General features: G+C 48.4%; 2 protein-coding genes across 3 annotated transcripts in view; one reads left to right on the plus strand and one right to left on the minus strand.

Annotated features, from left to right (window-relative positions):
• The first annotated feature begins 329 nt into the window (after nucleotides 1–329).
• Nucleotides 330–12,569, plus strand: PARP2 (poly(ADP-ribose) polymerase 2). The gene is made up of 19 exons (XM_066626904.1): nucleotides 330–428; nucleotides 2,076–2,226; nucleotides 2,314–2,435; nucleotides 3,630–3,842; nucleotides 4,335–4,466; nucleotides 4,669–4,739; nucleotides 5,843–5,893; nucleotides 6,062–6,158; nucleotides 7,222–7,297; nucleotides 7,391–7,493; nucleotides 7,583–7,742; nucleotides 9,024–9,162; nucleotides 9,496–9,559; nucleotides 10,111–10,245; nucleotides 10,326–10,456; nucleotides 10,534–10,633; nucleotides 10,725–10,823; nucleotides 11,051–11,175; nucleotides 11,966–12,569. The coding sequence occupies exons 2-19, from the start codon at nucleotides 2,078–2,080 to the stop codon at nucleotides 12,123–12,125; spliced, it is 2,127 nt and encodes a 708-aa protein (XP_066483001.1). The 5' UTR covers nucleotides 330–428; nucleotides 2,076–2,077; the 3' UTR covers nucleotides 12,126–12,569.
• TEP1 (telomerase associated protein 1) overlaps nucleotides 12,560–23,642 on the minus strand; it is a 55,279-nt gene continuing 44,196 nt past the window's right edge. Inside the window, exons 42-56 of one of the 2 annotated variants that reach the window (XM_066626903.1) lie at nucleotides 23,004–23,222; nucleotides 22,074–22,237; nucleotides 21,402–21,518; nucleotides 21,044–21,151; nucleotides 20,378–20,504; nucleotides 19,646–19,713; nucleotides 18,362–18,494; nucleotides 17,770–17,909; nucleotides 17,193–17,308; nucleotides 15,990–16,139; nucleotides 15,791–15,905; nucleotides 15,182–15,284; nucleotides 14,657–14,757; nucleotides 13,654–13,758; nucleotides 12,560–13,078 (exon numbers count right to left, since the gene is read on the minus strand). In XM_066626903.1, coding sequence (XP_066483000.1) covers nucleotides 12,944–13,078; nucleotides 13,654–13,758; nucleotides 14,657–14,757; nucleotides 15,182–15,284; nucleotides 15,791–15,905; nucleotides 15,990–16,139; nucleotides 17,193–17,308; nucleotides 17,770–17,909; nucleotides 18,362–18,494; nucleotides 19,646–19,713; nucleotides 20,378–20,504; nucleotides 21,044–21,151; nucleotides 21,402–21,518; nucleotides 22,074–22,237; nucleotides 23,004–23,222 — 1,901 coding nt within the window. In that variant the 3' untranslated portion in view covers nucleotides 12,560–12,943. Of the gene's footprint in view, nucleotides 13,079–13,653; nucleotides 13,759–14,656; nucleotides 14,758–15,181; nucleotides 15,285–15,790; nucleotides 15,906–15,989; nucleotides 16,140–17,192; nucleotides 17,309–17,769; nucleotides 17,913–18,361; nucleotides 18,495–19,645; nucleotides 19,714–20,377; nucleotides 20,505–21,043; nucleotides 21,152–21,401; nucleotides 21,519–22,073; nucleotides 22,238–23,003; nucleotides 23,223–23,642 lie in introns of both variants that reach the window. The other variant, XM_066626902.1, reaches the window with a different exon arrangement.

Below are 23,642 nucleotides of genomic sequence, written 5' to 3' on the forward strand. Positions count from 1 at the left end.
CACCGACTATATGAAGTCTGCAGCCTCGCATCCCACTAGGTCATGGCGAGCGTGATCTTTGCTTAGTGCCAGTCTGCTCTTTCTCCTAGCCGAAGATGGTTTGGAACCCCTGCGTGTCCACCTTGGGCAATGCCAAGCTAGTGCTAAGAAAATGCCAAGGAAAATCCAAAATGTGAGCAGCGACCATCATGCAAAGCTCTTAATTTGCATGAGCCCAAAAGGCTCCCCCCTCCACCGCTGTGAAATTAGGAAACTGTATTTGCATGTTCCCACCTCCCGCTTTCGATAGGCTTCCGAGAGACAAACATGCAAATTAGGCGTATGCAGATGAAGGGCGCGGAGTCTGACCCTTGGAACGTTCCTGGGAGGGCACGCGGGGAATCCGGAAAGGGTGTTTACTGCTGCAGCCCTGAACAGTGGGAGAGCAGGTGGGTTGCAAAGGGTGCAGATGCTGGGGGGCGGGGACCCTGGGGAAGGAGGGAGGCCAGCTGTGTGCAGATGCAAAATCCTGCCAAGCCTCTCTTGCGTGGCACAGAAATGGGATTTTGCTTGCTGGAGGGGAGTTTGCAGGCGCTTCCATGCCAATGGATGGGGAATGGGGTGTCTGATTCTGGGCACCCCTCTTCCCCATCCATGTGCAATCAAGCCCCTCTAAACAGCATCACACAGGGTGGGTGACTGGGAGGAAGAGCCCAGTGCTCAGGCAGAGGGTCAGAGCCACCCCTCATCAGGGCACAGCAGCAGAAGTGGGTACAAGCCAAAAGCTTTTGCAAGCCGAGGTTCCATCTTGGAGAATCCTTATTCATTACCTCTGTTATTCTACCCTCCTTCCTCCAAAGTGCTTCCAGTGATGATGCTGGTTAGGGGTAGGACTGGCTAAACTGGCCAAGGAGGAATTTGAGCTGATCAAATGGTTCCAGTTTGCTGTCATGTTGGGAAAGAGCACCTCTGAGCATGTGCAAAGTGTATTTTGCACTCTTCTCCATGGCCACAGTCAGTTGGAGAGAGTGGGCATAAAGGCCAAAGGGCGGCATGGTCTCCAGGTGGGCATAAGCCCCAGTCCCGTCGATTTAAGAAATCTATTGCTGATAGATGGGATTAAGATCTTGCTTGGGGAATTCAGTGTTGCATTATCTCTAAAGACCCCCAGGATCTTTGGAATCCCACTTTTATAATTTAAGGGGGGAAAAATAACATCAGTTATGTCTGTTGCTACAAACCTAAATACAGTACACTTTCTCAGAGCTCAGATCAATAATGGAGGGGTGGGGTAGATATAGATTGAGGCTGCAATCCTATCCACACTTACCTGGAAGTAAGCCCCATTGACTATAATGGGACTTACTTCTGAGGAGACATGCATAGGATTGGGCCCTAATTTGCTTTTGTGTTGACCTAACTAAATCTAAGAAATCCATTGCTTTATAAAAGGTGCATCTTTGCCCAGTTAGCAGGAGTGGTTACATGAGGGGTGAATGTATAATTCTGCAAACACACATAGAGAAAAGACTGCAACAAATCTAGGATTGTGTTTTCTGATAAAGTGAGTCCATAAAAGCTTCTTCCACCTATAATCTATCGTTCTTAAAAGTGCAGTGAACTCCTTGTTAGTCTGCTGCCATTATGGTACATATATAGTATGACATGCAGATGTGTGCCACTTAATGACGGGATACATTCTGCCGGGCACTAGCTGGCTGCACAGGCTACTGGAGATAGATTGCCTCTTCATTGCATTAAGAGCCTCTCTGTTGTGTAAACAGACCCTCTGCTGCAGGCTATGGGAGACGCAGTTGCCTCATTAAGAGCTTCTTTCTTGTGCTTTGACCACTGTCATATATGTGGTCTGTCGTTAAGCAAACAGTTGTTAAGTGATACATGCATGTATACTTATTTTACTTACAGTACTTGCATAGCATGCATGTATACAATACAGAGTGTCAGTGAATTGCACTTTTTTGGTTTGTGTGTCAAAGAAATGCAAGAAGCCACTGCTGCAAAAATAATCAGTTATGGTTTTCCAAGTAACTCTGATCATGCACTGTGAAGGAATACATGTTTTCTCACTGCCTCAGGGATGGGACGGAAACGAAAAGCCCCTGAGGCCCAGGACGGGAAACCCAGTGCAGCTGGGGCCAAGCTGGAACTGCGCTGGGAGTGGGAGAGCACTGACGGATGGCTGCAGTTCCTGCCCGAGCAGAACGAAGCCCTGACCCAAGCAGCCAGGTGAGTCTGTGTGCCCTTTGACCCCGGGGGACAAGCCATGTTGGCTTTGGCCAGGGCTCCATGATGCAGACTCTGTGCCTTATGCAGGGTAGGGAAACGCTCTATCAGTCTTGGAGAGACCTCCGTGGACCTGCTCAAGATGGTGCGGCGGGATAAAGAGACGGGGCAGGAGACACGTGTGGCTGCAGCTGTGCAGGATCAGGACTCCTGTGAGTGACTCTTGTAGATACTAAGAAAGGCCACCTGGGAGCAAAACACCTTCAGGGGTCTTGCTGGCCATGCGCAGGGATTCTCCAATTATGTGTCACAAGGAATTGGTTCATTAAGTAACAAGGAACCAGAGAGTCACCTGCAAGGAAGGCTGCCTGTTGTCTCTCTGTGTGATTTACTGTTCCCACCTTTGCCTGGAGCAGAATGAGGTGGAGGAGTAGCGAGGGTGTAGAATGGACTGTGCCACTCTAGACAGCAGCTGTGGAAGTGCCTTTCTGAAAGTAAGAATCCTTGCAATGCAGAAAACTCGCAAAACAACAGGGAGCAGCCTGGGCTATGACTAATTCCTTTGGCCAGGCTCTCCCTCAGTGGAGGCTAAATCTACATCAGGTTTGATTCTGTTATTAATTTGCTTCCACAGCAGATCTTAGGCAGGCAGAATTATCAGTTTGCAGAGGAGGCTGCCTGTTACATCTCTGCATGAGCTCAGCTCTATTCTTGGCCCAAGACAGTGACTCAGAGAGAGCAAGAGAATGTAGTGGGCTTCTTTGGGGGCAGGTAATTCTTCCCCTTACACCCTTCAAACGTAAGTTTTGCAAGAGTGCAACAGTGGGGCATACTTCAGTTTTTCATTTGTAAACAAACTCTGCCTTTGTTGTAGAATATTTGGGATGTGTTGTACTAGTTCTATCAGCGGTCTGGTTGCAATTATCAGAAGGTATCGGGTTGGTAACATCAAGGCTCATGGCCTACTTGGAGAAGTCTGAGAGTTGAGAGCAGGGCTTGTGTTAGGTGAGGGACATCAGGTAGCTCTACCTACAGCATCACTCCACAAAGGTGAGAGAGTGTTGCTGTTTAGAATGGGTGAATTCCTTCCTTCCTGTCTAGAGAAGGAACATCCACGATTGACACCAGACATTCATTCGGTACCTTGTAGCTCTGGCTTTAACCTTATTGCGGGGACATAGAAGAAAAAAGGACGCTCCTTTTTTGTTCCATGGGGCCATTCTTTTCCTGCAGACCAAGAAAGAAGCAAGAATCCCCCTTGAGGACATAATCATGGCTTATTTTTCACTGCAGAGACCCCACAGAGCCAACCCTGGGTGTCATTTCATATTTTCTACCATGTCAAGTTGCTACTGATTATTCTTGTCTCCTCCCCCCGCTCTTTGTTTTGCATTGTGTGGGTGCAGATTTTGTCTGGCAGTGGCAAGGGGACCAGGATGGCGATTGGTTTCCATATCCTGTGGACACCTGCCTGGCCTTGCAGGCTACAAGGAACAGCCATGGGGAGACCATAGTGGAAGTGATGGTGGGGCGGACACGCTATAAACTGGACATGACCCGCATGGTGCAGACCAACACCCGGACCGGGTTTGAACGACTGATGGAACGCAGGGAGTCTGGTACGCGGATGCCAGTGTTTATGTTTATAAAAACCAAGCGGCGCCCTGAACCTTTTGCTATTTCTGATGGAGTCTCTTGGCTACTGTTTGATAGCCCAGCAGGGAGGACGGTTGAAGGACTGTGGAAGCAACAGAACAGCATGCTCTCCTGGGGGATAAGGGGATAGGTCTTCCACAGCAGTGTGGCTGCATGCTCTCGGCCTCTTGGCCAGGGACCCACAGTCACCTGATTCCAGCCTGAAAAGCATTTAGGCCTCTAGTTTGATAACCAGACCAAATGCTGAGCTGCAGGGTGTGGAATGAGGTGCTGAATAGTGGTTGTTGCTGGAGTGGAGCAGCTGTAAAATGGAACCATAAAATGAGTCAGTGCCAGGAAAATCCCAAGTGTAGGGAAACATTTTCTACAGTGCAGATCCAGCCAAGGGCCTCCCTTCCTCTCACACTGCTGCTTAATTGGAAGTCCTTTGCCATGCTGCTCTTTCTGTCACTCAGATGCCTCCGAGACTGAGGGTGAAGGATCCCAGCTCAGTAACCAGTCCTGCGGCACCGAAGAACCCATTACAAAGAAGAAGGGCCAGAACAGAGCGAGTGCCTCTGCATCACAGGGAGAGGGAGATGGTGTAGGTAAGGCCACGGAAAGGGGTTCTTGGTGGGTCAGGCTGAACTGGAATCCCTGACCATCTTCTCAACAGCAATTTATTGGAAGTAGAATGGAAACATGACCATCAGCATCACCTGAGGCATCTATTGCTGGTCCACTGTTGTTGGGGGTGAGATTAGGGAATCAACATGTTCTGCTCTAGCCTATCTTTCTGTCTCCCTTCAGAGGCTGTGAAAACATTAATCATGAAGGGGAAAGCTCCCGTGGATCCAGAATGTACGGCCAAGCTGGGCAAAGTAAGATGTCTGCTCACGTGAACACTAGAACTTGAACAGAAATGGAAGAATGACCATGTTGGGGTCAAGCTAGAACACACAGGGCTAGCTTGCAGTGGCCAGCCGAGGCCACTTGCAGTGGCCAGCCAGGGGCTACAAGGAGGTTCCCAAGCAAGGCATGATAGCCTCATTATTTAACATTAGAGGTCAGCAACTAATGGCCCTCAGTCAAAAGCAGCCCTTGAAAGGAAGAAGCCTGCCACTCCCTCACCTCTCATTTGCAGTGAGGAGGACTGTGGCAGCGGTTGTAGTAAATGGGACTTTCTGAAGTAGTGGAGAGTTTGGCTCACCACCCAGCCCTTCCTCTCAAAAGCTAACTAGGGGTTACTAGTTAGTTACTAGTTACTAACTAGTACTAGTAAAAGTACTAGTAACTAGTAAAAAAAGTTACTAACTAGGGGTGCTTGTCTCCATTCCATTTAGGGCCTTCTCAGTAATGGCACCAACTTTATGGAATTCTCACCCTTTTGATATGCCATCTGCTCCCTCTTCAGAAGCCTTCTGGCAGGGCCTAAAATCATTTCTTTTTAGGTTAGCTTTCTGATTTTATCCTGGTCATCTTAGTGCTGGTATATTCAGTGGCTTTTATGGGTATGTTTATTGCAGATTTTGTCTATTTCATGCTGGTTATTTTTTTTTCATTTATGTTTTTAACATTATGAATTTTGTTTGTTTGTTTTAGCTGTTTCTAGTATTGTTATTTAATGCATATTTTATATGTACTTCTGCAAGCCACATTGGGGCCCATCTAGGAGAAAAGTGGGATGGAAAATAAAATAAAATGTGGGCTGCTGGCCACACCATCCCCCCAAATCCCCTGACTCACATGTGAACCATGGCACCAAGAAACATTAAGTGCCACATATTGTGGTTTTAATGCTTCTTTAGCTTGATGGTTGTGATGTTGCAAAATGGCCATCTGGCAATGTCATGCATGCTCTGAATGTGGAAGTCATGTCTCATGCTTGTGGCCGTTAAAAGAAGTGTGCCCATGTAGGAATTTTGCTCTGAAAATAATCTTTCCTTCCTTGTGTCTTCCTTCTTCTGCTCCTCACCTGTAAAAGGCTCATGTTTATTGTGAAAGAGAAGATGTTTATGATGTGATGTTAAATCAGGTGAGTGGGTAATTCGTTCCGGGGTGAATTAGTTCCTAGGAGCCTGTGGGTGGGTAACTGGAGGGAACTGGCTTTGTGACCATTGGAAGGGAAGAAGAAGGAAGTTGACACATCCCTTCTTTCTTTCTTGTTTTTTAAACGTGCCTCCATCCTCTTGGTTCCTCCCAGACGAACCTTCAGTTTAACAACAACAAATACTATGTCATCCAGCTGCTGGAAGATGACAGGACACAGAACTACAGCGTTTGGATGCGCTGGGGGCGTGGTGAGTCAGAGAAAGGAAATGGGAATCCCGGTGATTGTAAAGGCACTGAGGGTCATGTTTTCAAGAGAGGATCAGGAGTAGCCCTTCATTTCTAAAATGGGCAGGGCTTAAACCTGCGCTGCAGTCATGACCTCTGAACTGGAAGTGGAGTTCTTTACTAAATGATGCAGTTATGGTCACCAGTAAATGCAACTTTCAAAAAAAAAAAAAGAAAGATATTACAGGTTGAGCCTCATTATTCGCGAGGGTTCTGTTCCAAAGCACTGGATGGCAAAAAAAATGCACTATAGCAAATCAATTTAAAAAACAAAGTTTCTTTGCTCCAGTGATTTAAAAACAGCCTTGCTGACCTTTGTGATGTAAGTTAAGAGTCATTAAGAAGACAATCCATCAATCAGTCATCTGCTTCACTCGGTCCCTCCCTTCACCAATGCAAAGTGATTACCTTTCTTTCACATGCTCAGGGGGAAGGGAGGGGTCGCCTGGAGAGAGAAGGATTGATGGATTGTCAGCCAGCTGCCCTCTCTCTCTCTCATTAAGGAGACTGTTGTTAAAGGACTGTTCAGTTTTTTAAACTGATTTTAAAGGGATGCACTTTTCCCCTTCTCCAGGGATCAGCACCTTCCTTCTCATTTGCAGTGGCCATTCGTGTTGAGTCAAATCCGTGTATAAAAAATCCATGTATAAATAGGCTGGACCTGTATATTTATAGCACAATGCCCAAGAACTGAACCTCCAAATTCAGAGGCAGTCAATCTTAAGTTTTCAACAGAAGAAAGCCATTACCTTCATGCCTTGCTTGTGAGCTTCACAGAATTGTCTGACCGACCACTGTCAGAAGCAGAGTTCTAAATTGTATAGATCTTTTTTTAATCTGGCAAGAAAAAGAGGTTTATATGTTTTTAAGTTCACATATAAACTGTGTGGACTGATTATGTGTTTGAAGAAAGCATCCATTGGGCCTCCTAAATCATTTTCCCAGCTCTTGGAACTGACTTCTCTCCAAGACTCTCAAGTGAAGAATTTTTTCTGAAGCTTCCCCCTCTCTCTTTTTCTTTCCCAGTGGGTAAACCAGGTCAGCACTCACTTGTGAGTTGTGCCGGAGATTTAGCTAAAGCCAAAGACCTTTTCACCAAAAAGTGAGTCAAGTTGGAAAGTCTTTGAGAATTCCCACTTCCATCTAGTGCCTCCTCTTCCTGAAGTGGTGTAATTTCTTCTTCTGCCCCTCTTAGGTTCCTGGATAAAACCAAGAATGAATGGGCCAAGCGTGGCAACTTCCAGAAAGTTTCTGGCAAATATGACCTTCTGCACATGGACTACAAAGCCAGTGATGCAGTGAGTCTTTAGGAGCAGGAAAAAACGGGGAGAAGGTGCGGTAGTCTCTGGTTCTCTTCCTCACAATGGCTTCATCTACCTTCTGCCAGGATAAAGAGGAAATCTCCCCACAGAGGACCACCTCAGGCCCCAAACCAGTGTCACAGTTGGACTCACAGGTGCAGGCTTTAGTAGAGATGATTTGCAACATTCGCACCATGGAGGAGATGGTGATGGAGATGAAGTACGACAGCAAGAAGGCCCCTCTAGGTCAGTGCTCCCTACTGGTTGTATTTATGTCATTGCTTAAGGACTCTAAAGACAGTGAGTAGGGGAAGGGGAACCCTCTTCGTACTGAAAGGAGGACTTTAAGAAAGAGAGGGGCATACATTGTAACCGCTCAGCTGTGGCAGGAAACCTTCTGGGTTTCTCTGGTAGCAGAGGAGTTATCCTTGGGTGAGTGTCTCCTCCCACCTGCTCCAATCAGACCAGGCTGCACAAGCAAAGCAGGTAGCAAGTCTCTAGAGAGGAGCTGCTACACTCCGGGTCAGTTTCTGTCTGTCTTGCTCCAAGGGCAGACACTGTGATGGGGTGCTCTGAGGCCTTTATGCCTTCTTTCAGTGAGCCAGGAAGGGGGATGCCACCAAGCTGCTGAAGCTTCTCTTGCCCAGACAGCATGGCTGCTTGCTTCAGGCTCCATCCGAAGAGGTCTCCGCTTCTGAATTATCAAACAGGAGGAGATTAAGAGGGTAGCTTTTCTCCAACCTCTTCCTGTAAACCTCTCCCCCCCCCCAAAGAAAGCAACGGTCAAGATAATGGACAGAGGACCCAGACGAAAGCCCCCCTGCCCAGTGATGCTGCCCCACAGCTCCAAGCAAGGAAGACTGCTCGACTCACTGCAACCCTCTTTGGGACCAACACCCTTGTCACCTCCTCATTGCAGACCCAGGTGTCTTTCCTGCCAGAAACTTTCTGGGACAGAGTCTGCCCTACCTGTTGTGACTGTTGCCCATCCAGTCCTCCAGCCCAGCCAAGCAGACATATGTCATGAAGAATGCCTTTCTCAACAGGCTTCACTGCTGACTCTGTGCCCACCAAATGAGGTGTATGTTATCACTTGCAGAGGATGCTGCGACTCTTAGCACTTCACCTGCTTAAGCTTGTTCTATTAAGGTACCAGTTAGCCTGTTCCCTCTTTGAAGAAGAAAGTCTTGTAGTTGACAGTGAGAGAATCACCAGCATGTTTGCTTTCATCACAAGCTTCTGGCCCAAACTGGGGTGATAGCTATTCCCAAGGGATTTAAGGCCTACTTCCTTTGTATAACCTTGTCTGAATGGAGCAAGTGGAAGGAGCTAGCTGTCCAAGGATACCCTCCTCCATTGGGAAGAAAGAACTTGCTGCAATAAGTTCAACATTTCTTTCCCGTATCCATTGCAGTGCAACCGAGAGACCATAGGAATCCCACACAAGTAACTTCCATCAGCACACTCTCAAAGAGGTAGAAACAAAGCGCTTTTGCCAACCAGCTCTCTCTCCCTTCTCCACGCCAGGAAAGTTGACAGCTGAGCAGATCCGTGCTGGTTACCAGTCACTGCAAAAGGTGGAGGCCTGTCTAAAGAGGAAGCAGACAGGCCGTGCATTGCTGGAAGCCTGCAATGAATTCTACACCCGGATTCCCCATGATTTTGGGTTGGTGCTGCTTGTTCTGGAGTGACCCCCCTCCCCAGCCCTGGAACTTCTAGCAGTCTTGGGCATGGACTGTGCTTCCCTGCCCAACTCTCCGTTCTCATGCTTCTCCAAGCACTCTGCCATGCAGTCTCAACCTCAGGCTTTCCAAGTCAGTAATGTGCACCTCGAATCTGCCTCTTTGGGGGGGGGGGGAGAGGAATGGCCTCATATTTTCTAAATGAATAATATATCATATTTTTAGTGCAGAATTCAACACACCCACACCCCTAGTCTCTCGCTCAGTCCTGCACCTTTTGATAAGTCTCTGCGCTTCCTGTCTCCACCCTTTTGCAGGCTGAGGACTCCCCCGCTGATAAACACTGAGCAGGAGCTACAGGAGAAGGCACAGCTGCTGGAGGTAAGAATGGCTCAGTGGGATGGCAGAGGTTAGATAGCAAAACCCTTCCTGGAGGATCCTAACTAGCTGGGTAGTGAAGTGCCAGGGTCACGCTAGTTTGGGATGTCCCTGTCTCATGGAGAACTCCTCTGATGTTTTTAGGCAGATATTGAGAACAGCTCTGTTTTTTAAGGACTTAAATGTGGAAGCAGATCCAGCTACTTAAAGGTAGGAGTTGCTTTTCTAAAATGAGAGGTGCTGAATTCAAGCTTGCTTTCTGATCTAGGAGGTCTTTCCCTTTACGTTTGGGTTGTGATTTCAAGCAGAGATATTCCATATATGTGCGAAGTTGTTGTTTCACAAGATCCTAGGATTGAATCTAGGACACAACCCCAGCCTTGTGTTTTGCTTTCACATATAGCCCTGTGGTCAGCCTCAGAGGCATTTTGAATACCAGTGTGGCAAAGAACAAATATGAATCTCAGTTCAGGAGGAACCTGGCCCTCTGTTACGCATTTGTGTCCATCAGCCAAAGCCCCTCACTTTCTCCTGGCTTCCTTTTGTTTTCCAAGGCTCTCAGTGAGATCTGCATTGCCATCAAGCTGGTGCGGTCAGAGCAGCCAGACCTGGAACACCCCCTGGACCGGAGCTACCGCAGCCTGGGCTGTGAGCTCCAACCCTTAGAAAAGAACAGTCCTGATTTCCAGGTAGGCGTGGAGGAGGAGAATGAGAAGACCCCCATCTGCAGTGGTTCCCTCTGTTCCCATTTCCAATTCTTCCTTCCTAGGTCCTAGAGAGCTACCTGTTGTCCACACATGCCCCCACCCACCAGGACTACACGATGACCCTGCTAGAGGCCTTTGTGCTGAACAAGAACACCACTCCCACCTCTGCCTTCCGTTCCGATCTACCCAATCGGTAAGTGGACTAGGCAGGGAAGAGGAAGACAGGACTGCTGCTCAAATTGTGCCTCTCATGCTTTCTCCCCTTCTCAGGATGCTGCTATGGCATGGATCCCGCTTGGGCAACTGGGCTGGCATCTTGAGCCAGGGCTTGCGTGTGGCACCACCGGAGGCACCGGTCACTGGCTACATGGTGAGGCTCCCACTTTGTCATCCACTGTAGCTTTGCCTCTCCAGCCTAGGGTTGCCTTATATGATTTCTCTCTCTCTCTCTATTTCCCAAGTTTGGAAAAGGGATCTATTTTGCTGACATGTCCTCCAAGAGTGCCAATTATTGTTTTGCTACCCGTGAGAAAGACATTGGGCTTCTGTTGCTCTCAGAGGTGAGCCCAACCTTCCTTTTGGTCCCTGCCCCACACCAGCGCTAGCTCTAGTCTCCCGCCACCTGAAAGCACCTTTGTCCCTCCAGTCTTCACAGCCAGTTGCACCTTAAGTTGAACTAAAACCAAATGACAGGCCATTCACTTGTTCAGGTTGCCCTGTTTTGAATAACAGAGTGATGCTGTTACATGCTTGTGTGTCTCAACACTGATGCTTGCACTCCTTGCAGGTAGCTCTAGGTGAATGTATTGAGCTGCTAGAGGCAAACCCTGAAGCGGGGAAGTTGCCACCCGGCAAACACAGCACCAAAGGTCTAGGCAAGCTGGCTCCCTCCCCAGGCAACAGCACACTCCTGTAAGTTTGCTCAGAGAAAGGGGGGGGGAGTCCTGCTTGAAAACGTTTCTAGGCTTTTAGGCAGCAAAGACAGACAATGCCAGAAAGTCTTAGAAGCCAGTGGGGGCTGAGGGAGAGAGTCCAATAATCAGGGTCCGGTATTGAACTTTGATGCTGTACCAACACCATCCCGAATTAGCAGCAGAAGCAAAAGTTGCATAAGACGCACAATGCATACTACATTTGTGAGTGGTACCAGCGGCAGTCATGACACCTTGAGACAGTGGTTCCTAAACTTCCCTGGGTCACAACACCCCTACAGTCTCTCCTTCCTGGCTCAGCCAGGTGCTGCCATCTTGGAGCTTGCAAAACCTCACGAGATCCAGCCTGGTGACACTGAAACCTTGTGAGATTTCATGAGATTCAAGATGGCAGCATCTGGGGTAACAGTTAGGAGGGGCCTCCAGAGCATCCCACATGAGTGTGCCACAATGTCCTAAGGTGTTGCAACACCCACTTTGGGAACCCCTGCCTTGAGGTATAAAACAAGGAAGATTGCAAGCTGCTTGCAGCCGTGGTCCAACTAGTACAGCATTGTCAGTGCCACCTGGCAGCATTGCAACAGGGTTCAAATGGAGGGGTCTTGCCCAGCCTTGTGGTGGAAGTGCTGCCAGGGACTGACCCGACACCCTTCTGCATGCAAAGCAGCCCCAAGGCTGCAACCCCTCCTTAAAACACAAAGGCTGTGGGTGATGCTTCCCTGGTCAATGCCCTTTTCTGACTGTTGTGGTGTCTCTCTCCTTCACTCCAGGCATGGGGCTGTGGTTCCCTTAGGCCCAGCTGTGGAAACTGGGGTGGTGAACCCACAGGGCTACACCCTGAACTACAATGAATTTGTTGTCTACGACCCTCGCCAGGTGCGCATGAGGTACCTCCTCAAAGTGCGCTTCAATTTTGCTCAGCTCTGGTAAAAGACGGTGGACCTCAAGAACAAGGCCTCTGGTCCCTTTGAGCCAAGAGGGGCTTTTAGTCCTAGCTGTCAGTGCTTATGTTCCTTCAGCAGACTTCTTCCAAGAACAAAACTCATTTCCGCAACATCCTCCATGGAAGCAGATCTGAGCTCAGAATGTGCAACTGAAGGCATTCTTGCTATTTCAATAAAATATGAAAACGGGACCTGAGGTGCTGGTACCTGAATAATGCTGAACAGGGTGCACGCTGTGTTTTCAGCAGCTAAGAGGGAGGCTTGTTGTAGGGCCAGGGTCTTTCCACAGGTCTCTGTAATTTTTCCTCTGCCATGGTCTCAGTGTCCTCCCTTACCAAAGAACATGATTATTTCTACAGCAAACCTCTCTGTGCTGATGAGAGGAAAGAAGCCTCAAATAAAAATTCTTATTTTACAGTGTAACTTAGAGTATTTTAATCCCAATCTTCAACATCCTCAATGTGGCTCACATGCCCCCATCACCAGCTTTGTAGGAAACAAACTAAGAGATTGCAACCAACCCAGTGTGCATTTCAGAATTATAACACTCTGCTCATGAAACATGAGCAGCCAGGGTGCCAAGGAGTTCACTCGAATCTCAGCCACAGTTCTTGGAGCTGCCTGGTTTGGGGAATGTTCCGGTCACTAAGCAACCACAAGCCACAATTATAGTCTCCAGCTGAACCAGGGAGTCCTTTGAGATGCTGTGTTGTTCTGCCTCGCTCATGTACAGCGGCAGGTCAGTGAGACCCAAACACAGCCACTGAGGAAGATGATACGGGGGTTCTCTCCAAAGAAGGCGGCTCACGCGCAGAGGCAGTCCCACTCCAAGAAGTAGACATTGCCTAGGGTGTCACCCACCACAAGTTGAAGAGAAGAGTCGGCACGCGGGCAAGGCTGGAGAGAGGAGACTGGGGCCCGGCAGCGGAACTGGCCCAGCTGTAGTCAAGACAGAAGACAACAGAGTACACAGCTAAGATAGGACTCTGGTAAACTAAAGAGAACAGAAGAAGGTCTAAGGCAGAATTGGGCGGGGAGGGCAAGTACAAGGTTAGAATAAGGTACAAACAGTTGGCATTGATCTCAGTCTATCCATGTGAGCTGCCAACTAATCTCAACAGAAATTCGGGCCTAGATCACATCACAGTGAGCTTAGCAAAGTGAATTCTGGATTGTATCATTTAACTCCTCTAGACAAGTAGGTACAGACTCCGCTTTGCCGCAGTGAAAAAAGATTAAAAATTGTTATTGTGCGGAGAGGCGCAGGTGGCAAGTTTCTAATAAGACATGAGGAAAGGTGGGGAAGGGGCATTTTTTTCCACCCTCCCAGGAGAGCTCTGCAGTCTGCTGGATGAATGTAGTCTTTTGGCCAAGTCTTGGCCCTGCTGGGGGCACCAGGCAGCCGCCTGTGCGGGCAAGAGAGGTGCAGGGGAGACCGCCGACTGTGGAATGGGCCAACCGAGGGGGGTAAGGAGGCTTCAAAAGAATCAGGACCCCACCCTCAAATCACTCACCAGCTTCATTGTGTCCCTCTGCCAGATTTTCACATCCTGGTCATGCGATGCTGTTATAATCCTGTCTCCCAGGACGTGCAGAGCAGTGATTTTGGCACCATGAATCTGAGCACAACAGAGGCAACAAGGTTAAAGCTGCTGGGCATAAGGGAGGTGGGGAAAAGAGTATTATATGATGGCTTGCTATGCTGTGTGGAGAATCAACCAAACAATATTAGGCTGCTTCGTCCAATCCCTTTTACCAGAGAATTCTCAACAGATAAGGAGAGAATCTCCTTATTCTCTCCAACAACAAAACAAAACACCCTTTCTGTATGCTGGCTACGGATGTGAGCTGGGGCCAGTTCTAACACACACAGAACGCAATCGTAAGATTATGCTGGGCTCAGAAGCATCGCAAAAGTGCCATGAGGCACTTTCACGCCACCTCAGAGTTGGAAGGATGGTGTGCAGATGTGCACTGGACTTAGGAGGCTGAAACTGGTGCCACTATGCCAGCAGACCAGTGAGTTCGTGCCAGCCACGTCAGGCTGGTGCGGGGGACGGGGGGCAGGATGAGGGTGGAATGGTGGCGTTCTGGGACAGGGAGGGCTGGGCCCGGGAAGGTGGAGTCAGGTTCTGACACCTAACCCCACTTCCGAGCAACCCGGCACAGTGCAAGTCTGCTTGGATCCCTGCCACCTCTTTAGGTGGTTCAGATCTGAGTAGCACCATTGGGGCTGCTGCTGCATTACCTGGAGTAAGGAGAATCGATTCCCTTTGCCCCCGGGCTGAGCCACAGCCAGCCCCAACCCCACGCTGAATATAGCACAAGGCCAGCCAGCGTGCTGGTTCCAACGCAGGTTAGGATTGATGACGATTTTGTTCCTGAAGACACAGACTTCTTCCTATGCGCTTTCTCCAACAGTGAACAATACAGGAGGTTTCACGGTGGGAACTGGATCAGACCCCAAAGTCAAGCACCCTTCCTTGGGCCCACCTTCTCTCCTTTGCTGACACGCACCTTTCTCCACTGCCAGTCATCAGCCGTTACTGGATCCTCCTCCTTTGGCTTGGGTCGAGTCCAGAGGGCTCCGTCTGAGTCCGCACCTAACAGGAACTTGTCTGCAAGAAATGAAGGAAGTGATTCAGCAAGGTGCTATTTTCTACTCTCACACTAATCCTAGTGCTTTTGCTTAATTCTCCCCTACCCTTTCCATTCAGCCAGTGTAGCTGTACTGAAAGTCTGCTACCCTCATTCCCAGGTTCTGCTTGCTAAACACCCCACACTAGTCCTATGCAGAGTTCTTTAAGCATTATATTCTCCCACCATATTGCAGTTTACAGAAATCAAATTAACATTTTAAACTTTGGAATGTTTAAAATTCCAAAACATGGGTTTTCACAGCAGCAGTGTGTGTATAACTACCAGTAGTGCCTGTGCATAGTGTGTGTATAGCACGGGTAGTGCCTGCATAGTTTCAAATGTCTCCACCAGGACTAGAAATATGTTTTTACAGCAGCTTAAAGCTTGTTGCTCCAGCCTTACTTTCGACCAGTCGGGCAACAGTGACATAATCAGAGGGCTTTCGTGGTGCCCAGTTCATGGACAGCTGCTCCACTGCCTTCAGCTTCCCTGAATCGGTCACTTCCTAAGAAACAAATCAAACCAAAGATGATGTAGCCCTAGCAAGGCAACAGGCGAGTGTAGCAACAAGGGCAGGTCATGCAGTAGGGTCAGTAGGAGAGGACCACCACCTTCTCCCTTCCTGTTCCAATTCATATGTACATAAGAACATAAGAACAGCCCCACTGGATCAGGCCATAGGCCCATCTAGTCCAGCTTCCTGTATCTCACAGCGGCCCACCAAATGCCCCGGGGAGCACACCAGATAACAAGAGACCTCATCCTGGTGCCCTCCCTTGCATTGGCATTCTGACATAACAAGGCAACAACACAATACAGGATCGGCTTCACACTAACCAGTCACATAAAATGGAGCCTGGAAAAACCAGGCCAGGATGGAGAAGTGGCAGCTAAGGAGGAGGCTGCTCAAGTCACCAGTGAGCTGGCCATATGGGGGCTGCACTGCCTCTGCAGACAGCTGTGGCCTGCAAAGGGGGTCTCACTTTGGGGGTGCCCACAGCAATAACTCACTATCGTAACCATGTTAGGGGCGTCCATGAAGCTCCAGACGTGAAGGATACCGTCCTCAGACACAGAGATGTCAAAGCTCGCGTACGCCTGATACTCCCATGCTACGCCAGAAAACCTAGAGAAGGGAGAAGTCGCATGAAACATGCTCCACTTCCAGATACCCTTCACTTCCTCCCCCAGCCAAATCTCCCCTACTCACCTGGCCTTCTTGACTGTCTCGACCCCAGGCTGGTGTACCAGAAACTTTGCATTGGACAGTACTAGGATAATAGGGCCATAAGGCCAGGGCATCCCCGCACAGACAACCAAATTCTTCTTTTCTTTAAACAGATGTTTTCTCTGAGTCAAACTAAGCAACAGAAGACAAAGAGTACTACTAAAATGGCAGAGGCCAAGCAGGAGGTGGGGATAAATCATGCTATGTCAAGCATAACGTCCATGGGCCAGATGCAGCCCCCACAAGCTCTTTAACCAGCCATCAGAGTCCTCCCAGCACCCACTACCAGCTGATTTCTGCTGCTGAGCTGTACTGAGGTATCACTGCTGAAAGGGCAGCCCACAAGATAGCTGAACTCTCCCATATCTTGAAAATATGATCAAGATTTGTGTTATTTTCTCTTAAGTGAGAAGAAGTGCTAACTTCTCGTCATGACCTGCTTTACGACATCACGTCTGGCCCTCAGCAGGCATCATAAATACTATTCGGGCCACTGTGTGAAAAGTTTGACACCCTCTGGGCTAAATGATGGGCCACTGGAGAGCCAGGGAGGGGAGCGGTGCAAGAATGAATGGACAGACCAGAAAGCACTAGCAGCCCTGGAGGCCAAGCCACTGACCCAAGAGTCCTCTGCTGAGTTGCCTGTGCAAAAGAATCTCCTGGTTGGATCAGTCCAAAGGGCCATCTGGCCAACATTCGGTTTCCAACAGTGGTCAGCTATGTGCCTTTGGGAAACTAACACACAGGCAATGAGGATGATGAGCCTCCCATTTTCACCCACTACCAGCTACTCAGGATGCAGAACACCAGTAAACACAGATGTTTCATTTAGGGTGCTAATAGCCACCAGCAGACCTCTCCTTTTCGAGGCTTGTAAACCAGTGGCCATCACCACACCTTGTGGTAATGAGTTCCACATGCTCCTTTATTATCTGGAAAAGAGTTTCTTATCTGTTCTGTCCCTTCTCCAAATCCATATTTGCTGCAGTTGCTCAATAAAGGCAGTGAAATTGTTCCTCTGAGCACCTGCAGAGTACTTCTCTTTTTTTAACTACAGAGCTATCGTATCAGAGCCAAGGCATGTCATACATTCCAGCCCTATGAGAGCAGGATTCTGGGCTCTTGGGCTCTCTAACTGAAAGAGGAAAACACCAGGTCTCCTGGGGTGGATTGTTGAAGTCTTACCTGACAGCTCCATCATGCTCTTTGTTGGTTATGTCCCAGAGGCTGATGCTATCGGACGCCACAAGGACTGTGCCAGGGAGAGTGAAAGCCAAGGCACTGACACAGCAGGAGCCAACCTGGAAAGTGGGGAAAGTACAACCATGGTTCCCTCGGGATAGCACTCAGTAAGCATACTGTTCAGATTACGTTCCTCCCAGCTTGCTGTTCCTTTTCTGACTATTAGATTCTCCTCTCCCCACTGGGCCCACTTTCCACCATTAATACACACCACTGCCACCATCATTCTATGCACCACTTATATCTGGGGGGTTATATTTTTTGCTGTTGTTGATGAAGTATGTGCCTTGTTTCATACCCCACGCTGACTTAGCATGAATGTTCATGCTTTGCCCACAGCTCTCAAACCTCATCCAGAAATTTCCATCAAGTTACCCATTCTATGACACTTTAGCAACTAACGTCATCTTATGCTCCAGATCAACTTACCTATGGGTGATAAGTTATTTGCAAAAAGAAACAAACAAGGAATTTAGCTCCTTTGTCTTTTATTCCCTGTCATTCCCTGGTCAGAAAATACCTTTGCTCTTCCCACGGGCCTGGATGCACGCCAGACAATCAAGTCCCCTGTTTCCCCACCGGACACTGCAAGCTCCCCGTCTGGGGACCAGGCCAAAGCTGTGACGGCACCGTGGTGAGGGGGAAGGTCCTCGACACCACCTGCTAGGAAAGAAGCAGAGACACAAGCAAACTATGAATGGGACCACCAATGTGTGACTAAAGATAACTAGCGTGTAACTAAAGAAAGAGTTAGGCCAAGGGCAAAAGAATGGAGCCTGGAGGCTTTCCTGGATCAGGATCAGAGTTTGGCCCATATTGGAAGAAGAGGGCACGAAGCCCAGTGGGTCAGGTGCATGGTCGATGGGGTTTCCTAACCACACATATTTTGCATTCCAAACATCGCAGGCAGAGCTGCTGCCAGTCACAGCCGACAGCACTGGTCTCGATTTCCTGGGTCAGACTATGCACCTATGGCAGCTTTCCATGCTGCTGTGATTCAAAACAAGCAAGCCATCCAGTCTGATGCTCCTCCCCTTGCCACCCCCCCCCCCTCCCCAGCCAAGTTCTTGGCTCACTTCGCTCAGGCAGGAAAAGAGCTTGTAATGACTAACCCTCCACCTTGGGGGCAGCCCACACCCGGACCGTGTTGTCTTCCGATATGGTCAGGAAGGAGGAGGATGCTGGGGAAACTGCAGCCCCACAAATGGCAGCACAGTGTCCGAGAAGAATCCGGGGCTGCTCCATCTGTCCAGCAAAGGAACAAAAAAAAGGGGGCGGGACTGAGAGAAGCACAAGCCACGCTGCATCTGCGCCTCTTCGTATAGCAGGTTCAGGAAGCAAAAGGTATCTCTCTGTCAAGCTTGGACAGCACCACAAGCAGCTCCAAAGGGGAGGAAATACCACAGAGATAAACAAAATGTGTATTTATCCATTTGTTGGCAGCAGTATGTCCTTACAAGGATGAGATAACTCCAAAGCGATTTGAAACCTGTGTGCAAAGCTGAGCATGCCCAAACAGGCCATGTCCTTGAAGGCCATGTCCCTCTCTCTTCCACCCAGCCCTAGTCCACAGCTTGCCACTGCCAAACACTGCCCCAAATCTGCTTCCTGAGGTAGAGCCTTCAACTTAGATTTGGCTGGCATCTAACTGGACTAAGTGTACAGGATACAGTTCAAGTCAAGGCAAAGCTACCTGAGATTTTCATGTACCTGAAAGCAGGAGCCATCAAAACCAATGGGATGTACGGGTGCCTTGCTTTGATTAGATTGCACCCAAATGGGTTTTTATTCAGGTGGGCACGCACCTGATGTGATTAAACATAAAGTTGTGTATTTTTGAAAGAACACGTGCTATAGTTAATTTTTGGTTAAAAGCAATAAACTAAAGTAAGTCCCCCCCAAAAAATGCAGATTTGTATTTTCTAGTGGTAGTCCACTAGAAAAAAAAATCTATATAGAGGATAAACACAAAACATGGGAGAAACTTAAACGCTTGTGATTCTTTGATCTGTCTCCTAACAATTTCTACCATATTACTGTAGCACAGTTGTGCGTATCTTTTCAAAGTGTGCCACAAACAATGAGCACATCACTCAGAATACGGATTTCCATCAACAGTTACGTTTCATTCTCTGCTCTCCCCCCCCCCCCCCGCACACACACTGTGGACAGTCCACTGGTTGTTCAAAGGGAGTGGATGAGAACATAGACTGAAGCAATATACAGAGCAGGCAGCAAGCCAAGACTCTGTTGTGGCAATGGCAGCGAAAACACATGAAAAGAAAACTGATTCAAATTCGAAACATCCCCAACAACGAGAGATAATTGTGAATGACATTTACATTATGGCCACATAACGGAAGAACACTTGCCAGTCTCCCTCTCCCATCACTTACCACTGAAGGTTTCCAAAGGTTGACTGTCCCATCAGAGCCAGCTGCAGCCAACAGAAATCCTTTTTCTTCTGAGAAAAAAAAAAAGAGGGTGTGTGTAAGACAAACCTTTGTATGGACAAATAGGCATTATGGAGAAGGTAGGAAAGGGATGCAAAGCAGACAACTGCTTAGAGTGGGAAAAACCCCAATTTTAATGGCAATCCCCCAGCTCCCCACTCTGAAAAATGTGACTTCTCATTTTTGCCTTAATTCTGAGCTCATGTTCACTTCCAAATGAGGCTCTTTGATTTAGATGACAACTACAAATGTTTCCCACTAATCGGTTTTGCTAGGAGATGTTTTTGCAAGAGCTCCCAGCTCACCTGCAAGGTGAATAAGCAAAGCATTGAAGAGCCCAAACCAGGGCAGCCACTTAAAGTACCTTTAAGACCCTGGTATCCTTGCAAGTGGGAGTCAAAGTTCGCTAATGCCAATTGCCAATAGCCCTGCTCAAGGGTCTTCTGAGAATGGCTAGAAACATCTTCATTTACTTGCTAGCAAGCTAAAGAATTCATTCTACTGTTCAAGTTTGAAAGCAGAATTGTATCACTGTTAGATACAAATATCACACACCAAGTACTGTTTGGATTAAACTGTATTGCAGGGTCAGGTACTGGGAGCAGGAACTTCAGAATTCATGTCCTTCTTTAAGGTTTTCTGAAATCAGACTTTAAAAGCAAAGAAATATCTTACGCAGATTGCAGAAGACTGCGCAGTGGTTGGCCCGACCAGGGTGAGCCAGAAACCGAGTTTTCTCCACTCCCTGCAGGTCCCAAGCCACTAGCATCCCATCTCGATCAACAGACATCACATGATTCTTCTGCCAAATGAACCAGAAAGTCGAGAGATGAGGGAGAAATGGAGCGGCGAGATGAATGCTTATAAACAGAGGATGAGCTTAACAAGGATTCAATGCGGACTGCCTCAAAGTAGCCCAGTTTTTGTGCTCTAACCAGCAGCAATTAAAGATTGTTCTGCTTACTCTGCAGAAAACCCATTTTGCTTTCCCCAAGGGCTGGGATTATCAGAAGGAGCTAAGGCAAGGCATCCCATGGGGCCAAGAAGCATACTACCAGTTTATCAAGAGAAGAGGGACTAGTACAAGTCTCTAGGATTTTACAACAGATTTTGCAGTAGTGATGGGATTCACAAGACCTCAGGATGTCATGTTGTCACCCATGTTGACTCAGAAATGTTCAGTCTTTCTTACTCATAACCACATCACTCCAGTGGCGATCAAAAAAGAATATATTTTCCAGAAGCTGTGTTTCGTTTAAGGAAAAGGAGCTCAGGACCAAAGTGGAGAAAGAATGAAGCTCTCTGAACAAAGTCTCCTCTTCTCAGCATCAGCCCTCTTACCTCACTTGTGACACCACAGACCGGACTCTGGTGTCCCAGAAACTCCTGGAGTCGTTTGCCAGTTTGGGGATCCCAGAGGCAAACGGTACAGTCATTGGAACCAGAGAGCTGTGAGGATGGAGAAGGAAGTTAGAGATGATGGGTGTGCTCATGCGCTTAAGTGTGTGCTCTCTGCTTATGGTATAGTGTGGGCAAGTTGCACACAGCCTAATCAGTGAAGGCTTGGCAGGTTAGGTGGATAGGTCAGTGATCCTACCCTTTGCTCAGCAACATTCATTTGTGTGGTTCCTTCCCTGCACCTGGAATTCCCTCGCACAAAGGACTTGTATACATGCTCCACAAGGTCACCCAAACTTACCAGCATGGGACCAACCCAGGCACAGCTAGAGATCCAGTCCTGGTGGCAGAAAGGCAGGGTGCGCAAGAGGGAAGGGGTCTTCCGCAGTGGGTCCCTTACATCCCAGAGGAACAAGTCCTGAGAATGGGAGGAGATGCAATTTGTAGCAGGAAAACACTGAAACTTACACCCTTGTGTTGATTAGATAGGATGCTGGTATCTAGGATACAGGCATCTTGTTGTCTTGTGCGCCCCTGGAGGCATCTGGTGGTTCACTGTGAAATATAGGAAGCTGGACAGGCCTTTGGCCTGACCCAGCAAGGCTCTTGCTATGTACTTCTGACACCAGTCTTTTGCCCCATTCCTTTATTCTTTCCAACTTCATAGTGCAGTCGTATCAAAACAAAAACGAACTTTTTAAAATCTTTCTGTATCAGCATATGCACCACAAAAATCTCTGCATGTTGCAAAGGATTCTGGGGCATATCCTTTGAAAGGCCCTGGTCAGGCTTCTTGGACCTCAGTATTGCCCTGCTTGAACAAAGCATGGGCAATATGGTCCTGTAGTTACGCATTGCAGGGGAAAAAGAGACAACAGAGGTGGGGAAACTGTCTTCTGGGGAAGCCTGTCTTCCATTAAGGGATGCAGAGGACCCAGGTTCCCCCAGGAATGAGAAAGCATTGCAGCCTTACCCGGTCTTTGCCTCCTGTGGCAAGATAGCACCCATCAAGGCTGAAGGCACAGCAGGTCACCCCAGCAGTGTGGCCCCGGAGGACAACAAGAGGGGAGAAGCTGGAATGTGGAGCAGCGTCTTGCTTCAGTGTGTCAGAGAGCCACAGCCAGACAGTGAAATCCTCTGGAAAAAAGGTAAAGGTGAGTTTAAGAAGATGGGAACATCCGTAAGAGCAGCAGTTGTGGTGGCAGGCACCAAGCCCTAAAACCTTATCCAAAATATGTGTGACTAAGTTATTCCTCTCTATGGGGGTGACTTTCAGAGGCACTCTGTATATTTCTTCATACATCCCATGGAGGATCCCCTCTAGCCTTCAAAACAGATGCCAGGGCTGAGCATTGGAGTACTGTGGGTCAAAATTACCGTCCAAGGTTAGCAGGCCACCACAGCCATTCTTCCCCCTGCCATACACACCAGTGCAGACTTCCCATTTGGCCCCGTGTGCCATTGCAACTGCCTAGGGGTTCGTCAGAGGAATCACTTTTCTTTTCAAAAGTGGGTGCTGTACTTGCTTAAAGCCTAATATGGCAAGGGAGAAGGGGAAGCAAGGTAGGCTGGTTGCTTGTGAACCACCTCAAAGTATAAATTGCTTCCTGAGTTTTAGAGGAAGTGATGAGCCAAGCCCCATTCTTGACTAGGCTGGTAGACCCCAAAGACAAGAGCAGCCAATTATGTTTCTCCCCTCCCTCCCCCTGCTGTGTGATTGGGACAGGCAAAAGGGATGCATTGTGCACTTGGCAAGAGCAACGCTGACTTCCTTCAGTCCAAAGAATCTTCCTGTCCTCTCCTGACTTGCCTCTGGCTGGAGTCTCCAGCTGGAGTCTCCAACAGGAGCAGGACCCCATATTTCCCCACCTCCCAAAGCTGCTCCCAGAATGAATCCAAGTACCTGATGTTGATGCCACCAGGTTCTCGGAAACAGCGAGGCCAGTTACGGCTCCATCATGACCTTGCAGTTTGTGCAGGTAAGAGGGAGAGTAGCCCAAGGTTTTCCAGATGCACAGGGAGCCATCATTGCTACCTCCAACCAGGAAGAGGTTGTCCAGCCATGCAAGGCTGCAGATGGCCACCCCGTTTCCTCTGCAGTGAGTCAGGCCAATATCAGTGTCTGAGAGAGAGAGAGAGAGAGAGAGTTTAGAAGACAGGCTTGGGGTTTCACCCACCTTACTTTTACCCCACACAGAGTTTCCATCAGCTCACCTACTCCAGCTGGCTAATGTTTTCAAACTCATATTTAATTCCAGCGTGGGTCCCATTTCAAACTGTTTACTATATGTGCCCATTTTCCTCTTCTTCTCTGCAGTTGCTAAAAGGGGAGGGGGGCTCCCACCCTTTTAATAATTATACAGAAGTAAGAATTTTTGAAGATACAGCTCATCATGCAAGTGTGAAAAACTGTTTGCTCCTCACATGTATACATCTCCCCCCCTTCCATATTACTCATAGTGGAATAAATGGATGACAGTAACAAAAGCAATAACCTAGAGAGGGAGGTTAAGCCAAGAGGTGATAGACCCAGGGTGGGGAT

The sequence above is a fragment of the Tiliqua scincoides genome, chromosome 5 (genome assembly GCF_035046505.1).
Source record: "Tiliqua scincoides isolate rTilSci1 chromosome 5, rTilSci1.hap2, whole genome shotgun sequence".
In the NCBI taxonomy this organism is placed as follows: Eukaryota; Metazoa; Chordata; class Lepidosauria; order Squamata; family Scincidae; genus Tiliqua; species Tiliqua scincoides.

What these genes read in the sequence shown, in the direction of transcription:
- PARP2 (XM_066626904.1), top strand. Translation starts at nt 2,078, where the DNA reads ATGGGACGGAAACGAAAAGCCCCTGAGGCCCAGGACGGGAAACCCAGT. An exon ending in GCCCTGACCCAAGCAGCCAG is followed by an intron (nt 2,227 to 2,313) that starts GTGAGTCTGTGT and finishes TGCCTTATGCAG; the next exon opens with GGTAGGGAAACGCTCTATCA. An exon ending in GATGGAACGCAGGGAGTCTG is followed by an intron (nt 3,843 to 4,334) that starts GTACGCGGATGC and finishes TCTGTCACTCAG; the next exon opens with ATGCCTCCGAGACTGAGGGT.